The 18,732-nt window shown below is 47.8% G+C and overlaps 1 protein-coding gene across 3 annotated transcripts in view; it reads right to left on the minus strand.

Annotated features, from left to right (window-relative positions):
* The window catches only part of SLF2 (SMC5-SMC6 complex localization factor 2), a 46,059-nt gene extending 27,429 nt beyond the window's left edge, over nt 1–18,630 (minus strand). Inside the window, exons 1-2 of one of the 3 annotated variants that reach the window (XM_080596861.1) lie at nt 18,557–18,630; nt 5,030–7,747 (exon numbers count right to left, since the gene is read on the minus strand). Coding sequence is in view for 1 of the 3 variants with exons in the window: in XM_080596859.1 (XP_080452985.1) it covers nt 3,097–3,206 (110 nt within the window). In the remaining 2 variants the exon portion in view is untranslated. Of the gene's footprint in view, nt 1–3,096; nt 3,308–5,029; nt 7,748–16,287; nt 16,873–18,556 lie in introns of those variants that run through there. The other 2 variants (XM_080596860.1, XM_080596859.1) reach the window with 2 other exon arrangements.
* Between the last annotated feature and the right edge of the window lie 102 nt (nt 18,631–18,732).

The raw sequence follows: 18,732 nt of genomic DNA on the forward strand, positions 1-18,732 counted from the left end.
ATCAGCTGAGAGACTTTTTCCTGAACAGTCTTACCAGGAACAAGCAGAGAGAGAGTTTCCATAAAGTAGCAAGTTACACGCCAAAATCACCCATTAAGTTCAAGCTCTCACTCCACTCCACACAGAAAACAAATTCTAAAAAGCAGCATAAAGCTACACCACTTTCATAAAAATTGTGCTAAAATTTCAGCCTGAGACAGCCTCTGGCATGAAAAGCTACTTTACAAGCAGCGACCAAGCTACGGATGACTGAGAAAAGGGTGTTAGAGCATTAGGCGGATGGCCTGATCAACACCAAACCCCTTCAACACATTATTAATTCCGTCAAGAATCACACAGACTTATCTGCAAGTTGTTAAATTCAACAAGCTCCGTAACTTTCTCTTTCTTGTCCAAAATGCACCATGTTTGGTGCTTTTGTCACTCATCTGGTGCCAGGTTGGGAGGCAAATTCCTCTCTGTGCTGCTACCTGGCTTCTCAGCAGGAACTCCTGTCACGCCAGTGACATCGCATCCAGCACGTATTAAGGGCATCCTCTGGTTTCCAACAGGAACAGCTGTCTTATTTTTACATACGCACAACAAGGTAAGTACCAGCTTTGCATCAGAGGTATTTTTTCCTTGCAAAAATATGTGGGACTTGAAAGCGAGCAGGCACTTCCCATGAGAGAACGTTCACTTCTAAACGTGAGCAGGTTGTCTGAGTAACGTACACTTTGAGTATTACAATACTGGCCTGCGAACTTGCTATCTCCTCTTTCTTCCACGCAGCATGGAAACTTCTGACAATTTCAGGCTACACGCACGTCTGCTTTACAAGTTTCTCTGAGTTCCAAACAAGAAGCAACGGTGTGAGAAAACATGAAAAATACCCGTCTGTTTAAGACTTTCTTCTATATGTTACAAGCCTGCTGTGCCTTCCAAAACACTCGAAGCCATACTGCTCTCTGCGTAGCAGTGACTACAGAGGATGATATCATTTATTGCAGGCTCATGTTTCCAGGCATCCCTACACTTCTGTGCTTTCACAGACCCGGTAACTGTTTCTGAAGTTTGAACAAGTGAGCAGCGGGTTCTTCTGGCTCCAAGTAAACCTGCAGTTACAGCCCAGATTCCTTCCCCGCACCCGAAAACAAACCAAAACCAAGCCCAAGCCCTCCTGTATCCTCTCCCTCCTTTCCCCAGCCACACTCCCTGTCTCAGCTGTGTCCTTTCAGCTGTCCTTCACTCAAAACAGAGAGCTTTGTAACAACGACCGTATTTGTACCACAGTTACACAGAGCTTTGTATAATGTAGCTGAAAACAGAGGCAATGTTGATTAAACAAAAGGCGGGAGGTGTTAAAAGTTTGACTGGAGTAGTGATCTTAGTGAACCGTCTTAGGCTGCCCTTTTTTAAGTGTTCACCTCTCAACATTTTCTACTTTGCATTTGTTATTCGGCATTTTCAAAGTGCAAGGGATAGGGCCTGTCCAGCTAAACGGGAACAATAATTTCCTCAAGTGCCCCTCTGCGGCACCGCAGACAAGGAAGTGCACCAGAAACTTAAATACCACAGGGCTGGGAGGGCAAGCAAGCACGTGCTGCAGCGCAAGGAGGATCATGAGAAAGTTATCGGGCTTCCCAACCTGCTTTTCATATCTATGAAAATATGAAAAGAGCACGTGACTTCCTACATGAGCAGGACCGTAACGGGAGGATTTCCGGTATCATTTTAATAGGAGGTCTACTATTATTTTTTTTAACGAAGCATCTTGAGAAGTACTAGAGGTGACAGAATTAGAAAACAAACAAAAAACCAGAAGAGTTACACACAAAACCTCACAATTTTTCTTTTTTTTTTTTTAAGACAACTGAAATGTAAAAGACTACAAATTTTTTCTCAAAACAAAACCATTTTGAAATATTCACGAGCAGCAAAACCGGAACTCATGCAGTAGTTTCACTTTCACAGGCAAGCAACAGCACAGACAAGGAACAGATTTTTTAGTTCCTCCAGAGGTCAGGGCTACCAAAACAGAGGCTCAGCAGAAACAAAATAAAGTGCTGCTAATGGCATAAGAAAATTATGACTTGCCTTATACAACAAGGAGCAAAACTTACTTAATTTGGCAACCTGTGAAAAACCTTACCAAGTCTATGGCAGAATTAGGATTTCCAGTAGATGGACAGGTTCATCATGTCTAAAAACTCTCACTGATCACCACTGCATTCACTGGAGACATCAAGCTACATTGCCACTAACAGTGCTTCTCCAAAGGGACATTTCACAAGCAGAACGGGCTGGGGAGCTGTATCAATGACAGCTGAAGTTCTTTCTTTACAAACTGCTGAAGCCTATAGGCTTGCCAACGCCCAGCGACAAGTAAGATGGATACACAAACAGGTACGTGTGGGAGCACACATGTATTTTGAATGCTGAGCTGAAGATGCCGGTCAGAACACGGCCAGAAGTCTTCAGCATCTTTGCTCAGTGTTGGGCTGCCTGCCTGCAGAATGGCTGAAGTTGGAAGGGACCAAAGGAGATCGTCTAGTCCAACATCCCACTCGAGCAGGGCCAGTCTTGAAGTTCTCAAAGAAGGGAGACTCAGCGAGCTCTCTGGGCAACCCGCTCACTCACCCTCACAACAAAGCAGCCTCACAGAACATCCCGATCTGAAGGGACTCGCAAGGACCACCGAGTCCAACTCCTGGCTCCACGCAGGCCCACCCAAAAATCAGAAAGCGTATCCAAGCATCGCCCAAACGCTCCTTGAGCTCGGGCAGCGACCGGAGAGAACAACGCCATGCCCACTGCCCTGGGGGCCTGTCCCAGCGCCCCACCACCCTGTGTGTGCAGAACCTCCCCCCTAACACCCCCTGCCCCAGCTCCCAGCAGCGCTGCCCCTCCCTCACCGCCTCAGTACCCCTCCCTCACCGCCTCACCACCCCTCCCCCGGGCTCTCCCCCTGCGGCCCCGCCTCTCCCGCCCCGAGGAGCCCAGACCCGGCCCAGGCCCTGCAGCCCTGGGATCCCCTGCCGCGACCCAGCGCCCCCCGCCGGCCCCGAGCGGCCTCGCCAGGCCTCGCTGCACCCCCCCCCGCACCCCCGACCCTACCTGCAGTCCCGGGCCGCCTCCCTGCCCGCCGCCGCCAGCCTAAAATGGCGCCGGGACCGGGCTGCGGGCGGGCTCGGTGATGGCGGCGCCAGGCCCAGCGGCCGGGTCATGGCGCGGGGGCCCGGCCCAGCACAGCACCGGGGCCGCCGCCCGCCGCCCCCACAGGCCCCGGGCCTCAGGCGGCCCTCACGGGGGGGGGAGGGAGGGCGTAAGCTCAGCCGTCGATTGGCTGAGCGCCTGAAGGGATCGCGCCTTCCATTGGTTCTTCGCCTTTAGGGCGGGACTCCGTGCCGCTCCCCGCTCGCTCATTGGAGGGCCTCGGCGTTCCCGCCTCGGCTCCTCTCAGGGCCGAGGAGCGGGGGGGGGCGGCGGCAGCTCTGAGGGGCCGCCCTCACTCAGGAGCACGCGCAGCCATGAGATTAGCCGTGTAATTAGTCCGTGAAAATTACCGGTAGTTTCAAAACATCCCCACAGCAGTAGCCGTAACGGCTAAAGCAGGCACCACACAGATACCACCTAGCTCCTGCCCTTCCTCTGCAGAAATAATGGGTAATAAACAGAGCTGTGCCTGTCCCAGTGCCCTGAAGGCTGGTTGGGGCGGTTTATGGCAAAAGTGGTTGGGTTTTGTAGTGCTTTGTCTAAGGGTGGAGGTGACCACAGCCTCTGGCTAACTCCACTTGAGCGGAAATGTCTCCGCAGCCTTCAGGCAGGGTCTGCAAAACACAAGGAACAGCAGCAAAACTGAGCGCCCAAGTCAAAATACACACGTCAAAACGGGAAACGGCTGTTGGAGCATCTCAAGCGCCTGAGCGTCTGCCCTGTGCTGAGTGCTCCAGCCCTCCTTTCATCCCACCCCATCACTCATTGCCCCTCAGTTTTTCAAAAGCTTTCAGTCATATAATCCATCACGTCTTCAACCTAACCTCAAAAGAGTAAAACAAAAGCTTCCTGCCATTGCATAACACACACGGCTGTCTCCTCGCCTTAGCCTGCCCTGCACATGCTGTCTTCAGCTGCGAGCTCTGCCGTAGGGACCATCCGTGACCATATCTTTGTAAGAAACACACCACGAGGGGATCCTACTATTTGGCACAGTTCAAGATCTGCCTTACACAACAGTACGAGCAATACATGGTCTCGCTTGGTGTTACTCTAACAACAAATGAAGAACAATTGGGTTTGCAGTCATATAGTTGCTTGAAAATACTACAGTACGTATTTGAATTACTGTCTAATAAAGTTCCAAACCAAAATTTCATGCCCAGTGCTACCAACAAAGAATTCCAGAAGTATTTTTCATGTCACATTGAGGAAGCACATCAATTAAGCATTATCTTTAGCTTTCAGTTTAATACTTTAACCTTGCAAATTGTCACTGATCTGGAGACAAACAGTCACAAAAGACAACAAAAAAATCAAATACAGAATGTATTAATGAGTTTACAGGAAATGCAGAGACACTGAGCGGCTTCTACAAAAAGACCAATTCCGGCATTAGCAATGTCAAGGTGAAGCTGTTTCTCATAAGCAGCACACAACAAAGATACAAGGAACAGCATTAAATAATAACATCACTTATATTAACTTGTTTATGGCAAGTATCTGAAAGGCAGTAACTGCAGAAGGTAGGATATTATGGCACTGAGGACAGCAGGGGAAGTAAGAATAAAGGTGCAACAGCTGTAGTGGTTTCAGTTCGACATCCCCCCAGTGGGAAACTTGCACACACACACACACTGTTTAAGCTAATAAATGCCCTTCAGCAGGCCTTAACTTCAAATAAATAGGCAACAGCACTTATTAGGTACAGAAGTATAGCTACAAGAATGTAATCATAATAAACTACTTTTTAAATTTACCTTCCCTGACAGTTTGTGAGCACCTCACCGCTTACAATTCCCTTTGCCAAATTAAGCAAAAGTTAGAAAATTACCTCACAGCCTTGCTTCAGATAAGTTGGAAATTCATTTGCCTCCTGTCCGTTCCTTCTATTGATGCTCATTTCTGTTAGTTCTTCCCGTAACACAGTCTGAATACCCACAAACATAAATCATCAGAAACTTTGAAAAGATACAAATCTGAAAAACTCGACCAACTTTTACAAGTAGATTTGGAAATATAATGGGGGCATGATGTAAGTCAGCCTTTGCTATCAGTTTCACTTCATCTGTTTCTTAATTGCCTTCCAGCATGACTCATGTCTTTTCTTTTAAGCAAAACCAGGAAGTATCCCAGAACGCTGTGTTCCCAACGGGGAAATGGGTTGCCCATGGAGTGGCTACACAACAACGATCAACTGTGAGCTGGCCCCAGGCCATCAACATCTGAAACATATCACTCACCCATGTGATCTTTATTATAATATTTTGATGTAGACTCTCTAAATAGAGTTAAAAGCCCCGAACCCAAAAGGGCACATCTGCTTTTGTCTAAGAGATAAAAAAGAGGAAAAAAAAAATCAAAGCATCATTTCTAGTCCGTGAACAATAATTACATTTAGACTCCAGAAAGCATAGCTGAACTTCGTAATTGTTCAATGTTCATTTAAATACATCAGTACCTTTCTCCTGTGTCAAATCTTCTAGAAAACCATCCATCACTGCAAAAATTATAGCACTTTAACACAAGAAACACCAAATATTTCTGAAGTCTTGCAATGGTAGCTGAAACCATCCTGTAAAAAATTCTCCATTTCCTGAAGAGTTTCAGTCTGCATCTTGATTTCAGAAGCCACAGAGATAGTTTATACCTCATAGTTATTTGTAGAAAAAGAACATTGTTCCCTCCTCCTTGTCGATCCACTGCCCGTGGCTTTCTCTGCCTAAACACCTGCTGAAGGGGCAGGAGAGACCTCTTTCAGACATGTACTCGAGCAGATGCCAGTAGGTGGTTAATTTTGTTTTGTTAACTTTGCTTCACGTGAAGAGATGTGAAATATGTACTTCAAGGCAAAGGCACAGATGACCCAGGCCTTGAAGGATGAATAACTAAGAAACTATTTCATCAAGAGGACCATTTTTAAAGGAAAAATGCAACACGCATGCCCTTGAGTTTGTTAATAATTAACTTGTTCAAAAAAATAGGCTGAAAAACAATGATGAATGTTATAATATGAACTATCCTCATTATAATATTAAAAATAATACCCCTAGGTTGAGACCCCAGCCCAACAAGAGACCCACCCCCTCTGAGGATGCACAAAGCAATCTTGTCAGCAGGATGCTAATTACATAACCAATTAGAAGTTAGAGGGTTGTACTAACTTGCAAATGTAAGAGATTGTATAAAGTGGGGTGTCAAAAATCTTTAAGTGTGCCAGCTTAGCAAGAAATCACCCGGTACCCAGACTTGAACAGATCTGAAATAAACAATATCTTGATGTAGTGCGTGGGCTGGCTTATTGCACACCAGGTAACAAATCCAAACCTTTTATTGGACAACTTTTATTGGACAACACAACCACCAGCCCTCCCAACAACTGCAGGTTCTGCCTGTGTCAGGTTCACAGGAGGCTATAACGTGTTCGACCATTAACTCCAACTTCCTCTTCAAACAGCTTGTGTCAGGATTTGTGTCAATGGGCAATTTGCAGCCCCAATCTAAGTGACGGAGGAGGTGTTGTGGGTTGCAAAGTCATGTAAGTGTAGTGTGTGACACATGAGGCATTGCACATGGACGGCCTTCTTGGGCCATGAGTCTGCACCTCCTTCACAACATTACTGTTTCAAAGCTCCACAAGAACAGGTGACATTTATCCTAATCACATAGTCTGAAATTCTAGGGACCTTCCGTCTCGTTAATGTGTCTGTTCATTTCTACCTTGCTTTAGAACACCCGACCTCACCAAAGGCACATCAAAGGGTAATTCATTTATAATCACTGTGTGCTACCTCAAGGGAATCAGAGTGAGAAGTCTTCCTGAAGCGGCAGAGGACCATGAAATTCTCCTAGAACATCACGTACCAGAACAGAGGCAGGCAGCAGCAAAGAACACAAGCAGTGAGGCTGCAAAAGACTTCTCTAAGCAATTACATAGAGTGATGGGTAATGGCAAAGACAGGCATCTTCAGAAGTCTTCCCTCTTCAAGTTTAAGTGCTGTGTATCGGGGAAAAGGCAATTTACAATCAAGTCTATGGAGAAGCAGACCAATCAATATCTGTTAGCATACCTTTTATTAAGCTGCTATAATAGATTAGTAACAGGTAACTACTCAGACAGTAAATTCAATTATTTTTATGGTTCGCATATGCAGTCACTCATTTTTATCCAGGGGAGAGCTGACCACAGGGGTTTTCTCAGATATAGCGGGTCGTACCGAATTGCCAGTGGCTTCTGGGTCAACATCCAGAAAGCCCATTTGCTTCTGCAGATGCATGTGTAATCCTGTAATCCTTGTCTGTGTACAAGAGCCGCTCACACCTTGGATGTGGCCCAAGTTATATGACCATTGTTGATGGCATGCGTGCCTCATGCAGATCCGTCTGACCATGTCCTAACTCATCGGTCCTTGTGGGTTCAGCAGGACCCCAGGCTCTGGAGTCTGTTGGTTCCTGGGAGACCTTCACACGCTGCCTCTCAGCATGTACATTTCCTCTCTTCAGCTTCCTGCTTTCTGGCAAACACTCCTCCATCCACGTGTAGTTATGGAGCCTGTTCAAACACACGCAGAAGGGGTTCGTGACACGAGTGCTCCACGCATGCAGCAGGCTGTTCCTCCCAGACCCTCTTCCCACCAGTCACCACGAGCACTGCAGGTCACAATTCGCAGTGCAGATTCCCAAATCCATCCCCAAGCCTGAGTTTTCTAGGACCTTGCTTACCCAGAACCACCCAGCCACAAAGCTCAGCACGCCACCACTTCAGCCATGCATGCCCTTTCTCTGGTAGCACAAATCACTATATTGCATGTTGGCAACCTAATGTTAAGCTTGGGGTGGGGGGAGTCAACTGTCCAGTAGCCCAAATTCAAAGATTCACGTCCTTCATATTCCCTTATAGACATTTAAATAATTTCTCATACACGAGATGATGCATTTTCCTCCTTGTGGTTATCTTATATCATTTTTCCATCATTTTCATTACCCATGCACTAAGCATGCTTTCAAGCTACATCTAATGCTTAGCTACCAGAAATTCATGCAGTATATCCCAGAGCTACATCACTCACCACCATATACTACCACAGGTGTGGTGACAGCGCTGTTTGATGGCTGCAGATACCTGCATGTTAGTCTGTTACCTAGCTGCTTAGCAGTCGTGCTTTCCAGCTTCTCCTTATTTCAGCTAAACAGCTGTAGCAATAAGTTTTCTTGTCCTTCAGGACTGGCTAGGATTACTTCGGTATACCCATACAGCAGTTGCAGAGAGGGACAAGAAGCAAAGACCAGCTCTATCTTAGCATCCATTTATATGGATATTATATCATGTGGCACATATGAGGAAAGCTAGGAAGTAATAAAAAACAGGTGACAGATCTGAATGTGTATATGGCAAGGAATGGATAGAGAGGCAGGAGGTGTTTAGAAGATTCTCCTTGTGTTCCCTCTCCTCCAGGAGCACACATACTGGAAAGAGGTTTTGGAAGTGGTGGAAGGGATAAAATCCACACTCAGAAGTGTTCTGATATAGGCAGACATTGCTCTTCGCACTACAAAAGTAAAGGAGACTGCTTAGCACTAGTTTTATATGGGTTTTGTCCTTAAAAAGTAAAATAAAATCCTCATCCATGGAAAGTGAGTAAAGATGTTTTCTTTAGGCTTAGGCTGGCTTCCTGTGACTTTAGCCTGTACCTGAGCATATAGCTAGAAGCATAGCTGCAGCTCACCCAACAAGTCTGAGCTAAGCCTGTGTAAGCTCATCACACTGCTCTTGTTCTTTCCTGGGCACCTACAGACCTGGCTTCGCCTGCCTCAGCTGCTCTGTTCCCTTCACCACCAATCTGATGTGTGGTTTCAGCACTGCCACAAATTATAACACAGTTCAGATACAGACTGGCATTCCCAGTTTTCTTCCAGCTTTCTGGAGGATCTCTCCCCTTCCTACTAATTTTCTGATGTTATCAGATCAGATTTTCAGTGAACCCCCTGAACGTCCCAGGAACCGACTTACACCTGCTCTACCAAACAGCCACTTACCCTGACACAGAGCCCTCTGGCCAGAAGACTGCATTTTAATTATAGTGAACATCCGGAGAGAACATTTATGGTACCACAGTTTCAGCTGCAATAATAGGAAAATTCCCCACTGATTAAACTGTCTTAACATTAAGTATTGACTCTTCTTTTACAGCCTATTTCACCCAGGGAAAAGTTAAAGTTCCACCTATTTTGCTTCTCCAATACCCTAACTTCTAATTACCAGTGTCCTGTGCCAGGACAGTTATCAGTGTCAGGACTCACACTTCATAGGCGAGAGCCATATAACTACCTACACTAAATTCCCTTGTCATGAGCACTAGAAATAGCCTGGTTCACAGCTTAAGCAAATTAAAGTAAAAATGGAAAGCAATTTCACCCGCAGCTTCTTCAGCGGACATCTATCATGTTAACATGTGCCAAAGACAGTTCCTGTCCTTGCAGATACCTTTCCACGGAGGTTCTCAAAGAAAAGTAGTGCTATGTTCTTGGTAAACATCCTACCCGCTGCTGATGGTTTCTGTGAAAAATTAATCATTCTTGACACAAAGTTCAAATGATGCCAAAAATAGTGATGAGTGGCAACGCACTGCTAGCAGTCGAGGAAAAGGGGTTCTCCTTCAGCAGCCTGGTGGTTTTTCCACCATATCATGAACATATTGCTTTCAGCATAACATGCAACAGAAATTAGTCAGATGATTCGTTTAGCTAATCAGAGTTGCCAGGCCTCATTCCCTTCTTCGACTCACACATTATGCTGCTCCTAGCCTCTTAAAAGCATTCTATAAAGATTGAGGAAAAGCCCTGCATCAGCTTCAAGTGTTATTTGCCTTTTGCTATGAGAGATCTAATGAAGTTGAGGCTGCTCAGCCTCTGAAAAAAATAACAACTAGAAAGTGCTTGCTGGGAAATGAGAATAAAAATCACATCCTCCATCAGAAGTAGGTTGAGACAGGGCATTTGATGTCCAGTTAAAATGAATGACACTTGAGTATATTTCAAAAACAAGACGTGCAACCAGTCAGTAAAACCCCTCAGCCTGCCTCACTGCTATTTCCATGAGTTCCCCATATCTGAACTGGGAAATGGCAGGCTGATATACAGAAACACACCTGGAATACCAGCCGGCTTTCAGAAAATAAACGTGATTGTTCTGGTAGAATGATTCAGTAAGCAGGCAAAGCCAAAATTCTGCTTGCACCTACAGCTTGCTTTTGTATCAATCTGGAGTCTCCCAGTTTTGTCACCGATACCAGCATGTTAACAAGGTTTGTGGAACAGCCTGTGAAGGGGCTGCTTCCTCCTACAGAAGCCCCGAGTCCCCTCACACCTACAAAAAGCTACGGATCACCGTACACCACATCCATCTGCCTGTTCCAGGAAGGCTGGTGTTCAGATAGCAATGCATAGCAAAAAATCCTGAAGGTGTTATGCAGGGGAATACCAGCAGAAACCATTAATTGAGCAAGGGCTAGAAGAGCAGCCAGGAACATAACTGAAACAAGCTGAAACATCGATAGGGGAGGTGTTTACAGCATGAAGCCTGTGCTCTGACAAGGCCGCGGCACAAACGACTCATCATCGATAGACCTGTGCTCCGATAACAGCAGGGCAGTAATAAGGCTATGCCGTCCTGTATGGGCCTTTGCTCTTCTTGCTGTCCCAGGGGGATAGACAGCTGTGGCCACGAGGATACTGAAAGCGAGACAAAAAGAATGGGCAGCAACCTTATCCGAGACTGATGGAGAAAGCAGCAAGAGTCTTAGGGGAAATAAAAAATCACTGCAGTAACTTACTTCTAAAGGAAACACTAGACCTAGAAATACTGGTCCAAATCTGCTCAAAATCCAGGCTTAGGCTGATCAAGAAGAACCCAAAAGCAGCAGCAAGTATTTGACAGCCGACATCTCATCATACCCTTCCTAAAGATTAAGATTACATTGTTATATTATTTTCTTACAGGCATAGGGCAGCAAGTGCAGCACGCTTACCTTCCTTGTGTTATGTTTCCCTGCACTCTCCCTGCCTAGCACTCCAGCAAGTTTTTCCATATCACAAAAAGCTGTGATGAGTCACAGGCTTTTCTCGGGTCTAAAACCAAACCACTGCCAGAAATGCACAAAATTGGGCAGCACACAGGGTTGCCTAGAACACTTCCCACCTGAGAAAGGTCTGGCATTACTACCGAGCACCGCTAATCGCACTCCTCCGAGCTCCCTCCGAGGGGTTCACAGCTTTCCTGAAGAAAAAAGCACAAACCTGCACACAGCGTTCCCACTGTGGCACGACTGGCACTGTGCGGGGCCAAAGCACACCCGCAGGGTAAATTCCTGCTCGTACATCTAGAATTTTTCTTCCTCACCACAGTTGTGTTTTACCGTAGCCTGCAGATCGTTTCTTGCAGAGCTGTCGGTGAGTGACCGATCTCCTTCTGACAGTCACGCAGCTGATGGCTTTAACTCACGATAAGGAGCGGTACGAAGGATTGCATTATTCCCAAGACTATTTCTCTTATTTGTCAAGATAACTTGTAATGCTAAATACGTTCTCCAGTGCTTATCGTCCCTCCCAAACTCACAACAATTTAACAAACATTCCCTGCAAATGTAGTAAGTACACCCTTCGTGCCGTTATATAAGCTCATAATGAAAACATTGAGTGCCCTTGGACATCGGACAGGCTCCTGTAAAACTTCTACTAATAAATCCTTTCCTTCTGGTAACAAGCCTTTAATAGCTTACCTGCGTACAAGCAGGCGCAGCATAGATACAGATGGCCAGGAATTGGTGCAGTTCAGGCAAAAATTGCTGCACTTTTGTTTCAGTCTTGCAGGCTGCCTGTCAAGGTAGACAGGCACATCTCAAGAAGGCAAATATACCTTGCAAAGTTGTGTTCTGCAGGGTTATAGCGTGTTGATTTCTGAACTTTGGAGTTTGAAAATGGTTTGGGGCACACATGCTAGCTGGAGTCCTCATTCAATGGCAGTTATGTGTAAATATGAAGACCAATATGCGTAAATATGAAGAGCACTTGGCACTCAGGCAGCTAGATACAGGACAGCATTACAGCCGGCTGCAAGTGTGCCCGCCAGCCCTCTGACCCGTGCCTGGGAGAGCTGTCAGTCACCGTGCCTCAAGTCACTTCTCCACGAGGACCTTCAGGTGTACTGCCTCAGGCAGGAAAAACATCATCTTGGATGATTCCTCACTTGCTTTTTTACTAATCAATTCCCACTTCCAGTATTCCCAGCTCAGGAGAGAGAACTGGGGTCCCCCCCCATGCTCTATTTTGTTTTCATCTCTGAGCAGGCCCCCTCCACTACAGCCTCCTACTTCCAACCAAGCCTGCTTCCTTCCAGCTTCAGAGCAACACCAGACAGCTATCCTGGGGCACCCACAGCTGTTTTTCCTTGGCGGCTTATCTGCCACTTGATGAACTGTTGTCTCCGCTATTACACAAGCGGCCTGTTCTGATCCGCACATCAAGCCCTGAGCTAAGGCGAGCTGGTGCAATGCAAAATAAACCTTGGGAAGGGTGCGTGTGACCCTCTATAACCCTGCGTTGACATTTTAATCCTTAGAAGCTCCATCTCTAGGTACAAGGTTAGTATTCCCGGCAGGCTCGTTGAGTTTGGTTATCAGAGTATCTTAGATCATGAAACTGTTTGGAATTCGGCGAGGCATTTACTTTTACATCAGGTGATAGCCCCAGTTTCCAATTATCTTGTTTAATTATTAACATAACTCTTCTATAACAAGATAATTAAGTCATAGAGGCTTTTACTCAAAAAAATTATTTTCACATAACAGCTTTGAATAAGTTTTTTTTATTATTATTACGTGAAGAATGACACTGCATGAACTCACCTGGAAAGCATTTCCTGCGTTAAAACAGCAAACAGTAGAATTGAGTCATACAAAGCATGACATTCAGCTTCATTAAACGGGCCACAAAGGGTAAGAAGTGGCTCTATCATACTATCTTCACACCTCGCTCAGCTGGGCCAAATGGCTTCCCTTTAATTCCTTTTCACAGAGAGGAGTAACTCACAAAAGATAAGACTGCAATCAACTCCGTGGGTGCCACCCGCGCCCCTTCCAGCACAGCCCTACCAGATGGGTCACTGCCCTCTGCCGCCGCCTCACCTCTCCTGGCCCAGCACTAGTTGCACCTTCACCCGATTCCATCGGAGTGGGTTCGCACAGCTCATTGCAGAGACTTTGCTGCCCCAGGTCGTTTGAACTGAAGCGAGCGTGCGTGCAGAAACGAAGATCGTCCTGCATTTCCCCCACTGACAGCTCCAGCTCACATGTGCTTTAATTCGGCTGAGCGTCTGTAAGTTCACCTTCACTTCAGGTGGGCTGATACCAGCAGGAATATTTATCTGTCTGTGCTCCCTCTCCCTACCAGCCCCAGGAGAGAACAGGGCGCACGCTCGCAGTGTGTGCTGGCACTCCTTCCCGTACTTCTGCCCTCGGTGAGCGGCTGTGGTCCTCCAAATGCATGGAAACAAAACCATTTTCTTGCCAATCAATGTACTGCTCGCTCTCAGGCACTCAGAGCTTGATTGCTTCAATTTCAGTAACGTTTTGTTCCATTTACACAGCACTGTAGGCAAGGCTGGCTGTGCTAGGCACTGGGAAGTGACCTTTTGCTTTTCTCTTGGTCTGAGGACAGGAGAAGCAGCCCTCAGCTAAAGGCTTCGGCTGCAGTTTGATGGCACAGGTGGCACTGCTACGACATCCCACCCAGCCCTAGCTGTGCTGTGCACCAAACCACCACAGGCATCTACACGGCCCTACAGTAAGCAGGCTGCAAGCTGGAAGTAACCCAGAGGCTGCAAAAAAAAAAGGAAGACATTTCAACAGAGTCAGTCCCTGACCTGCTGAACTACAGGGCTGCATATACATGTGCTGGAGAGGGAGGGCACAAAGCTGCTGGAAAAGGGCTGAAATCTGCAGGAATGGCTTTTTCCCAGCAGAACTAGCAACAAATCCCAGCTTTTTCAGGAGAAAAAAAATCTGAAATAATTAATTACCATACCCCACATTCTGAAAAAGAAAGGAGATACTATACCAGAGCGCATTTTAATTCCTCCTGATATCTATAACAGGAATTAATGTTTAGGATTTCAGCCAGACAATTGAGTAACAAAAAAAAGAAAGGGGTGGGTGGGGCGGGAGTCGCGTCAGTAGTTAACTGATAAAACAAACTATCTGGAAAAATGTTTCTCATTTCCTGGTGTCTTCAGATCTGCCTTTTTGAAAATATGTACTCGAGCATAAATCATGGTTAATTTCCAGAGAAACACGAAGAAAATGCACAGCCTGTGAGAGCTGGGAGGTCAGCCTGTGCAATCCAAGGGTCTCTGCCTGTAGATCTGAACCCCAGGACAAGAAATAGGGGTTTATTTTGCGTCTGCATGCACGCTGCACAGCGCAGAGCTCAGACAGCTGGCTCCCGGCCCCGCACGGGCTGTTCCACCTTCGGCCGCCCCATCCGCACACGGACTGCTGTTTGGAGCCAGGTGCCAGCAAGGTTCACATCCAGCTCCCCGCCCGTCTGCTTTGCTCATTGCAGGACACGGGTGAGGTTTGGGTTCCTCTCCTTCCTGCTCTGCGAGCCATCATCCCAGACAGAGCCTGACCTCGTGCCCTACGCTCCGTTATCCCTTCCACTGCAGCAGCTTTCTGCAGTTTCTTCGGCAGCCTGACACAACCCACAGACCCGAGGAGGGCCCCGTCAGCGCCTGCCACTTCTGGGGGTCCCACTTAGCCCATCACACCGAGCAAGAAGAGGTCGTTTTTGGCAGAAAAGGAACGACTTTGCCTCTTCTTTCCTGCGAAGGCCAGCAAGAAGCCCTGACAAAGCAGTACCCAACCAGCGGTTTCTCCTCCTGCAGGTCTCAGATTGCTCACCCGGGTTAAGGTAACCAGCAGGCACCATCAGCAGGGGAGAGGCCTGAACAGCCACTCCATAACCGTGTTGTTTTTATCCCAAATTCCAGAATACAGAACATAAGTATTACTAAATTGTGAGAAAAATCTCAAGTAATTTTCTTCGGACAGGACTTTCTGTGAAGCTATTTTATTCGCGATTGCAATGGCAGGCGTCCTGTCAATTAGGAGCCCATTATAGTAAACAAATCATGCCTTTATATTCCCTATTACCCGACACCTGATCACCTCCCCTGTTTCCTCATTGCCTGAGTACTACAGGTTCACAAGCTACTCGACATTCCTCTACACCATATATGTACAATTTTTTTCCTTCAACCCTTTAATTTCTCCTTTTTCCCCTTTTTTTTCCCCTCTCCTTTCTTAGGTTTTGAGAACTTGTGATCTTTGTTTTACTGTTCTCACACTGCTCATCCTGTTTTTCTCAAGCTTCTACCTTATTTTGGAACAGCGAGGCCTTCTACTGTCCACTTATCTACTTAGCGTTTCTCCTTGTTATGATTACACAGCTACCTTTGAATACAGAAAATTAGTTCTCTACTGCAAAAACACAGCTTAGTTTCTCACAGTATGGAGCTGTAAAGGAATATTTCCAGCAGTAGCTCTGAGCACCCTATCCCAGCACTTAAGCCTCAGTTACACCCTGCTAATGCATCAAGGTTAACTCTCTGGGACCACGGTGATCTCTCAGAGTGCCTTAGCAAAATACTTTTATCACAGGAATTGTTACAACTCCACCCACCCCAAGGACTGCACACGAGCTTAGGCAATAAATCGGAGTTTTTATCTAGAAAATCAGATGTCTTTCATATTAAAGGATAATCATGTCTCGTACTGTTCCCCTTGCTTTTATATCAGCCAGCCAATCTCCCAGGCAGTTCAGTTTCTGGTTGGGGGTGGTTGCACGGATCCCCCTCTACTTGCCAGCACCGGCATTGCCAAGTAGACAGCACCATGTGACAGGAAAGCAGAGGTCAAATACTTCTGTGAAGCCACAGCACAATCATCTCCCAAGAGGTAAAAATAAATACCCAAACACCTCCAATCCCAGGACCACAGGGCAGCCCTGCCTGTGAAGGCTGGTCAGGAAGGTCCTCACCTTGTTGGTGGAGGCCAACAGCCACTTGTAGAAATGCTCAAAGGCAGGAGAAGGGAGCCCAAAAAGGAAGCTTCCAAAGGCACAGCTTGGTTTCCCCTTTCTTGTCCCACGTTTGATAAGAGCCGTCAGGCTTCCGCACCTGCAGCGACCCAACACAACCAGGTATCGATCGGGTTTCCTCTCCAGAAAACGGAGAGGAGTTTAACACTGCTAAGAGAAAGCAATTCAACTCCAAAACGTCTGCAAAGGTAGCAACTCTCGGGATTTATTTCCATGAAATGAGGCGCAGCGATGCTAATCCTGAGTGTTCAGCGTACAAGCAGCAGCCTCTGAAGTGCCTGACCTCCTGTTCCCAATTACAGTCTCCTGAAATGTAGATCAGAGGACAACTTCTTAATCTGGACTGAAATTGAAAGCTCCGGTTTTCAGAGAGAAATAAATATGATTATCCTGCCTGATACGATATAAAGCAAATCTGATTTAGGGTTCCTTTTGAACTCCTCCACGAGCCTGTGCTGACAGAGCAATAAAGCTGAAGGGCCTCTCCTGCTGCGGGAGCACAGACTCCAAAGCTGGCTTTTTCTTCCCTTGCCTTTGCTTTACCTGCATGCCAAGCAATACCTGCACATATTCTCTTATCCTAACGAGTTCACGCCGTTTTCCCCACACCCGATGCACATCGGGATTGTCTTTTATTCCCCCCAAGCAGAGTTATTACAAGGCAGGGCTCTGGCCCAGCGCAATCAAGTAGAGACCCTCGTGGACAAACACTTCTCCCATGCTGCTGGCACCTTTCAGAGCAGAGGTTTTACTTCACCCTCTCCCTCCCGGGTACAGAGGCACTCAGAGCACTGCAGCTGCCTCTCGGCCATGCAGCTCGGTGTGCCCAAGGACAGCCCGCGTCTCTTGCGATGGACCCAAAGATTTACCCACATGTTAGGTCAAAGAATCCAGCCACACTCAAACCAGCACGCACGAAGCAGAGGGGACTCTGCTCTCTGTCTGCCTGGTGCCTCCAGCAGGCCTCGGAAGTGTTTTACCAGGCAAACCTCAGCTGCACAATGAGCGAGGGCAAGCCGAAGCAAGGAAGGCGGCCTGAACTCGCTGCTGCTCTTGCCACACAAGAGCATCCCAGCCGGGACACCAGCAGCAGGACCGTGCTCAGCCCTGCTCCAAGCAGAGGAGGCTGCCACGTGCTTTCAGCGCTTGTCCCACCGCTGAGGGCAGGCACCGAGGGGAGCATTTCCATCCCCTGCTGTCAGCAGGGCAGGGCAGGAAGATGACTCAGACTGAACCCACTGAAAGCAAACACCTCAGATACCCTGAGGAGCAGTAACAAAAATGAAAGCACCAGGACTTCCACGGCCTGCTGCTGGCCAGGGACAGCACCTGGTGGGGCACGGGGCTCCCCTAAAGACACGCTCAGGCTGCATCAGCTCAAGCTTGCTGACATGGGCTTGTACGTGGGATATGGAGACGTGTTCTCAGCGTGCTCAGACTGCAGCACAGATTTCAACTTGAGCATCAGGCACCCAGGATGCGAGGAGAGGTCCACCTACAAGAGCAGGGAAGGTCATCAGGAGCAGGACACAGAACTGCAGCGAGGTGGGAGCTCCTGGAGGGCCTCAGTACAGCAAGCAACCGCTCGAGAGCTCTGAGGGATGGAAGGAGAATCACAGCTGGTCCTAAAGTGAAAGGGACCCCCATTTCTCAGCAGGAGGCTGCTGCCAAGGAGGCAGCCTTCCCCGGGCAAGTGCTCTGCCACTGCAGCTCCTGAGGGCTCAGGGAACAGGGCAAGCCCCGCATAGCCTCAGCAGAGCCACGATTTGCTTCTTTCTGCTGTGCAAATTTGCTCAGACAGAAGCAGAGCTTCAGAAAATTGGAATTAAAGTGATAAAAAAAAACCACGCCATCTTGGTCACACAGAGGGTAAATGCTAATTCTGCAAAGTTACCCAGCTCTCTCCAGCGGGTAACCGAGCCCATTCCAGACCCATCAGCATTTCCAGCTGCGTGGTTGGAGCCACGTCTGACAGCAACAGCAGGAGGATGCAGCCCTCTAGTGCCTGCTCCCGGCCACGCTTCCCGTGTCCCCACAGAGCCACCACTGCTCCACGTCCCCCTGCCACAAGCAGAGCCACTTGCTCCCAAATCTGCCCCCAGCATTGGGGCATCGCCCCCCGCCTCCGCACCCTGGGGCCCACCCCTCACCTCCCCACCTAGGGTCTCAGACAGGTTTGAGGCTTTTTCCCCCAAAAATCCTCCCTCACCTGCTGCTCCTGGAGGGTTTCTGAGGAGCCCAGGGCACAGCACGGGGAGGGAGGCAGCTCTCCGTGGGCACAGCAGCGGGGGGGGCTGCCTGCAGCGTCCTTTATCAGCTGGCAGCAGGTGCCTGCAATCTGCCCTTCCCATCACCGGCGGGTCCCAAGGAGCCCAGACCCCATCC

Source organism: Anser brachyrhynchus (genome assembly GCF_964034855.1).
Source record: "Anser brachyrhynchus genome assembly, chromosome: 6".
Lineage (NCBI taxonomy): Eukaryota > Metazoa > Chordata > Aves > Anseriformes > Anatidae > Anser > Anser brachyrhynchus.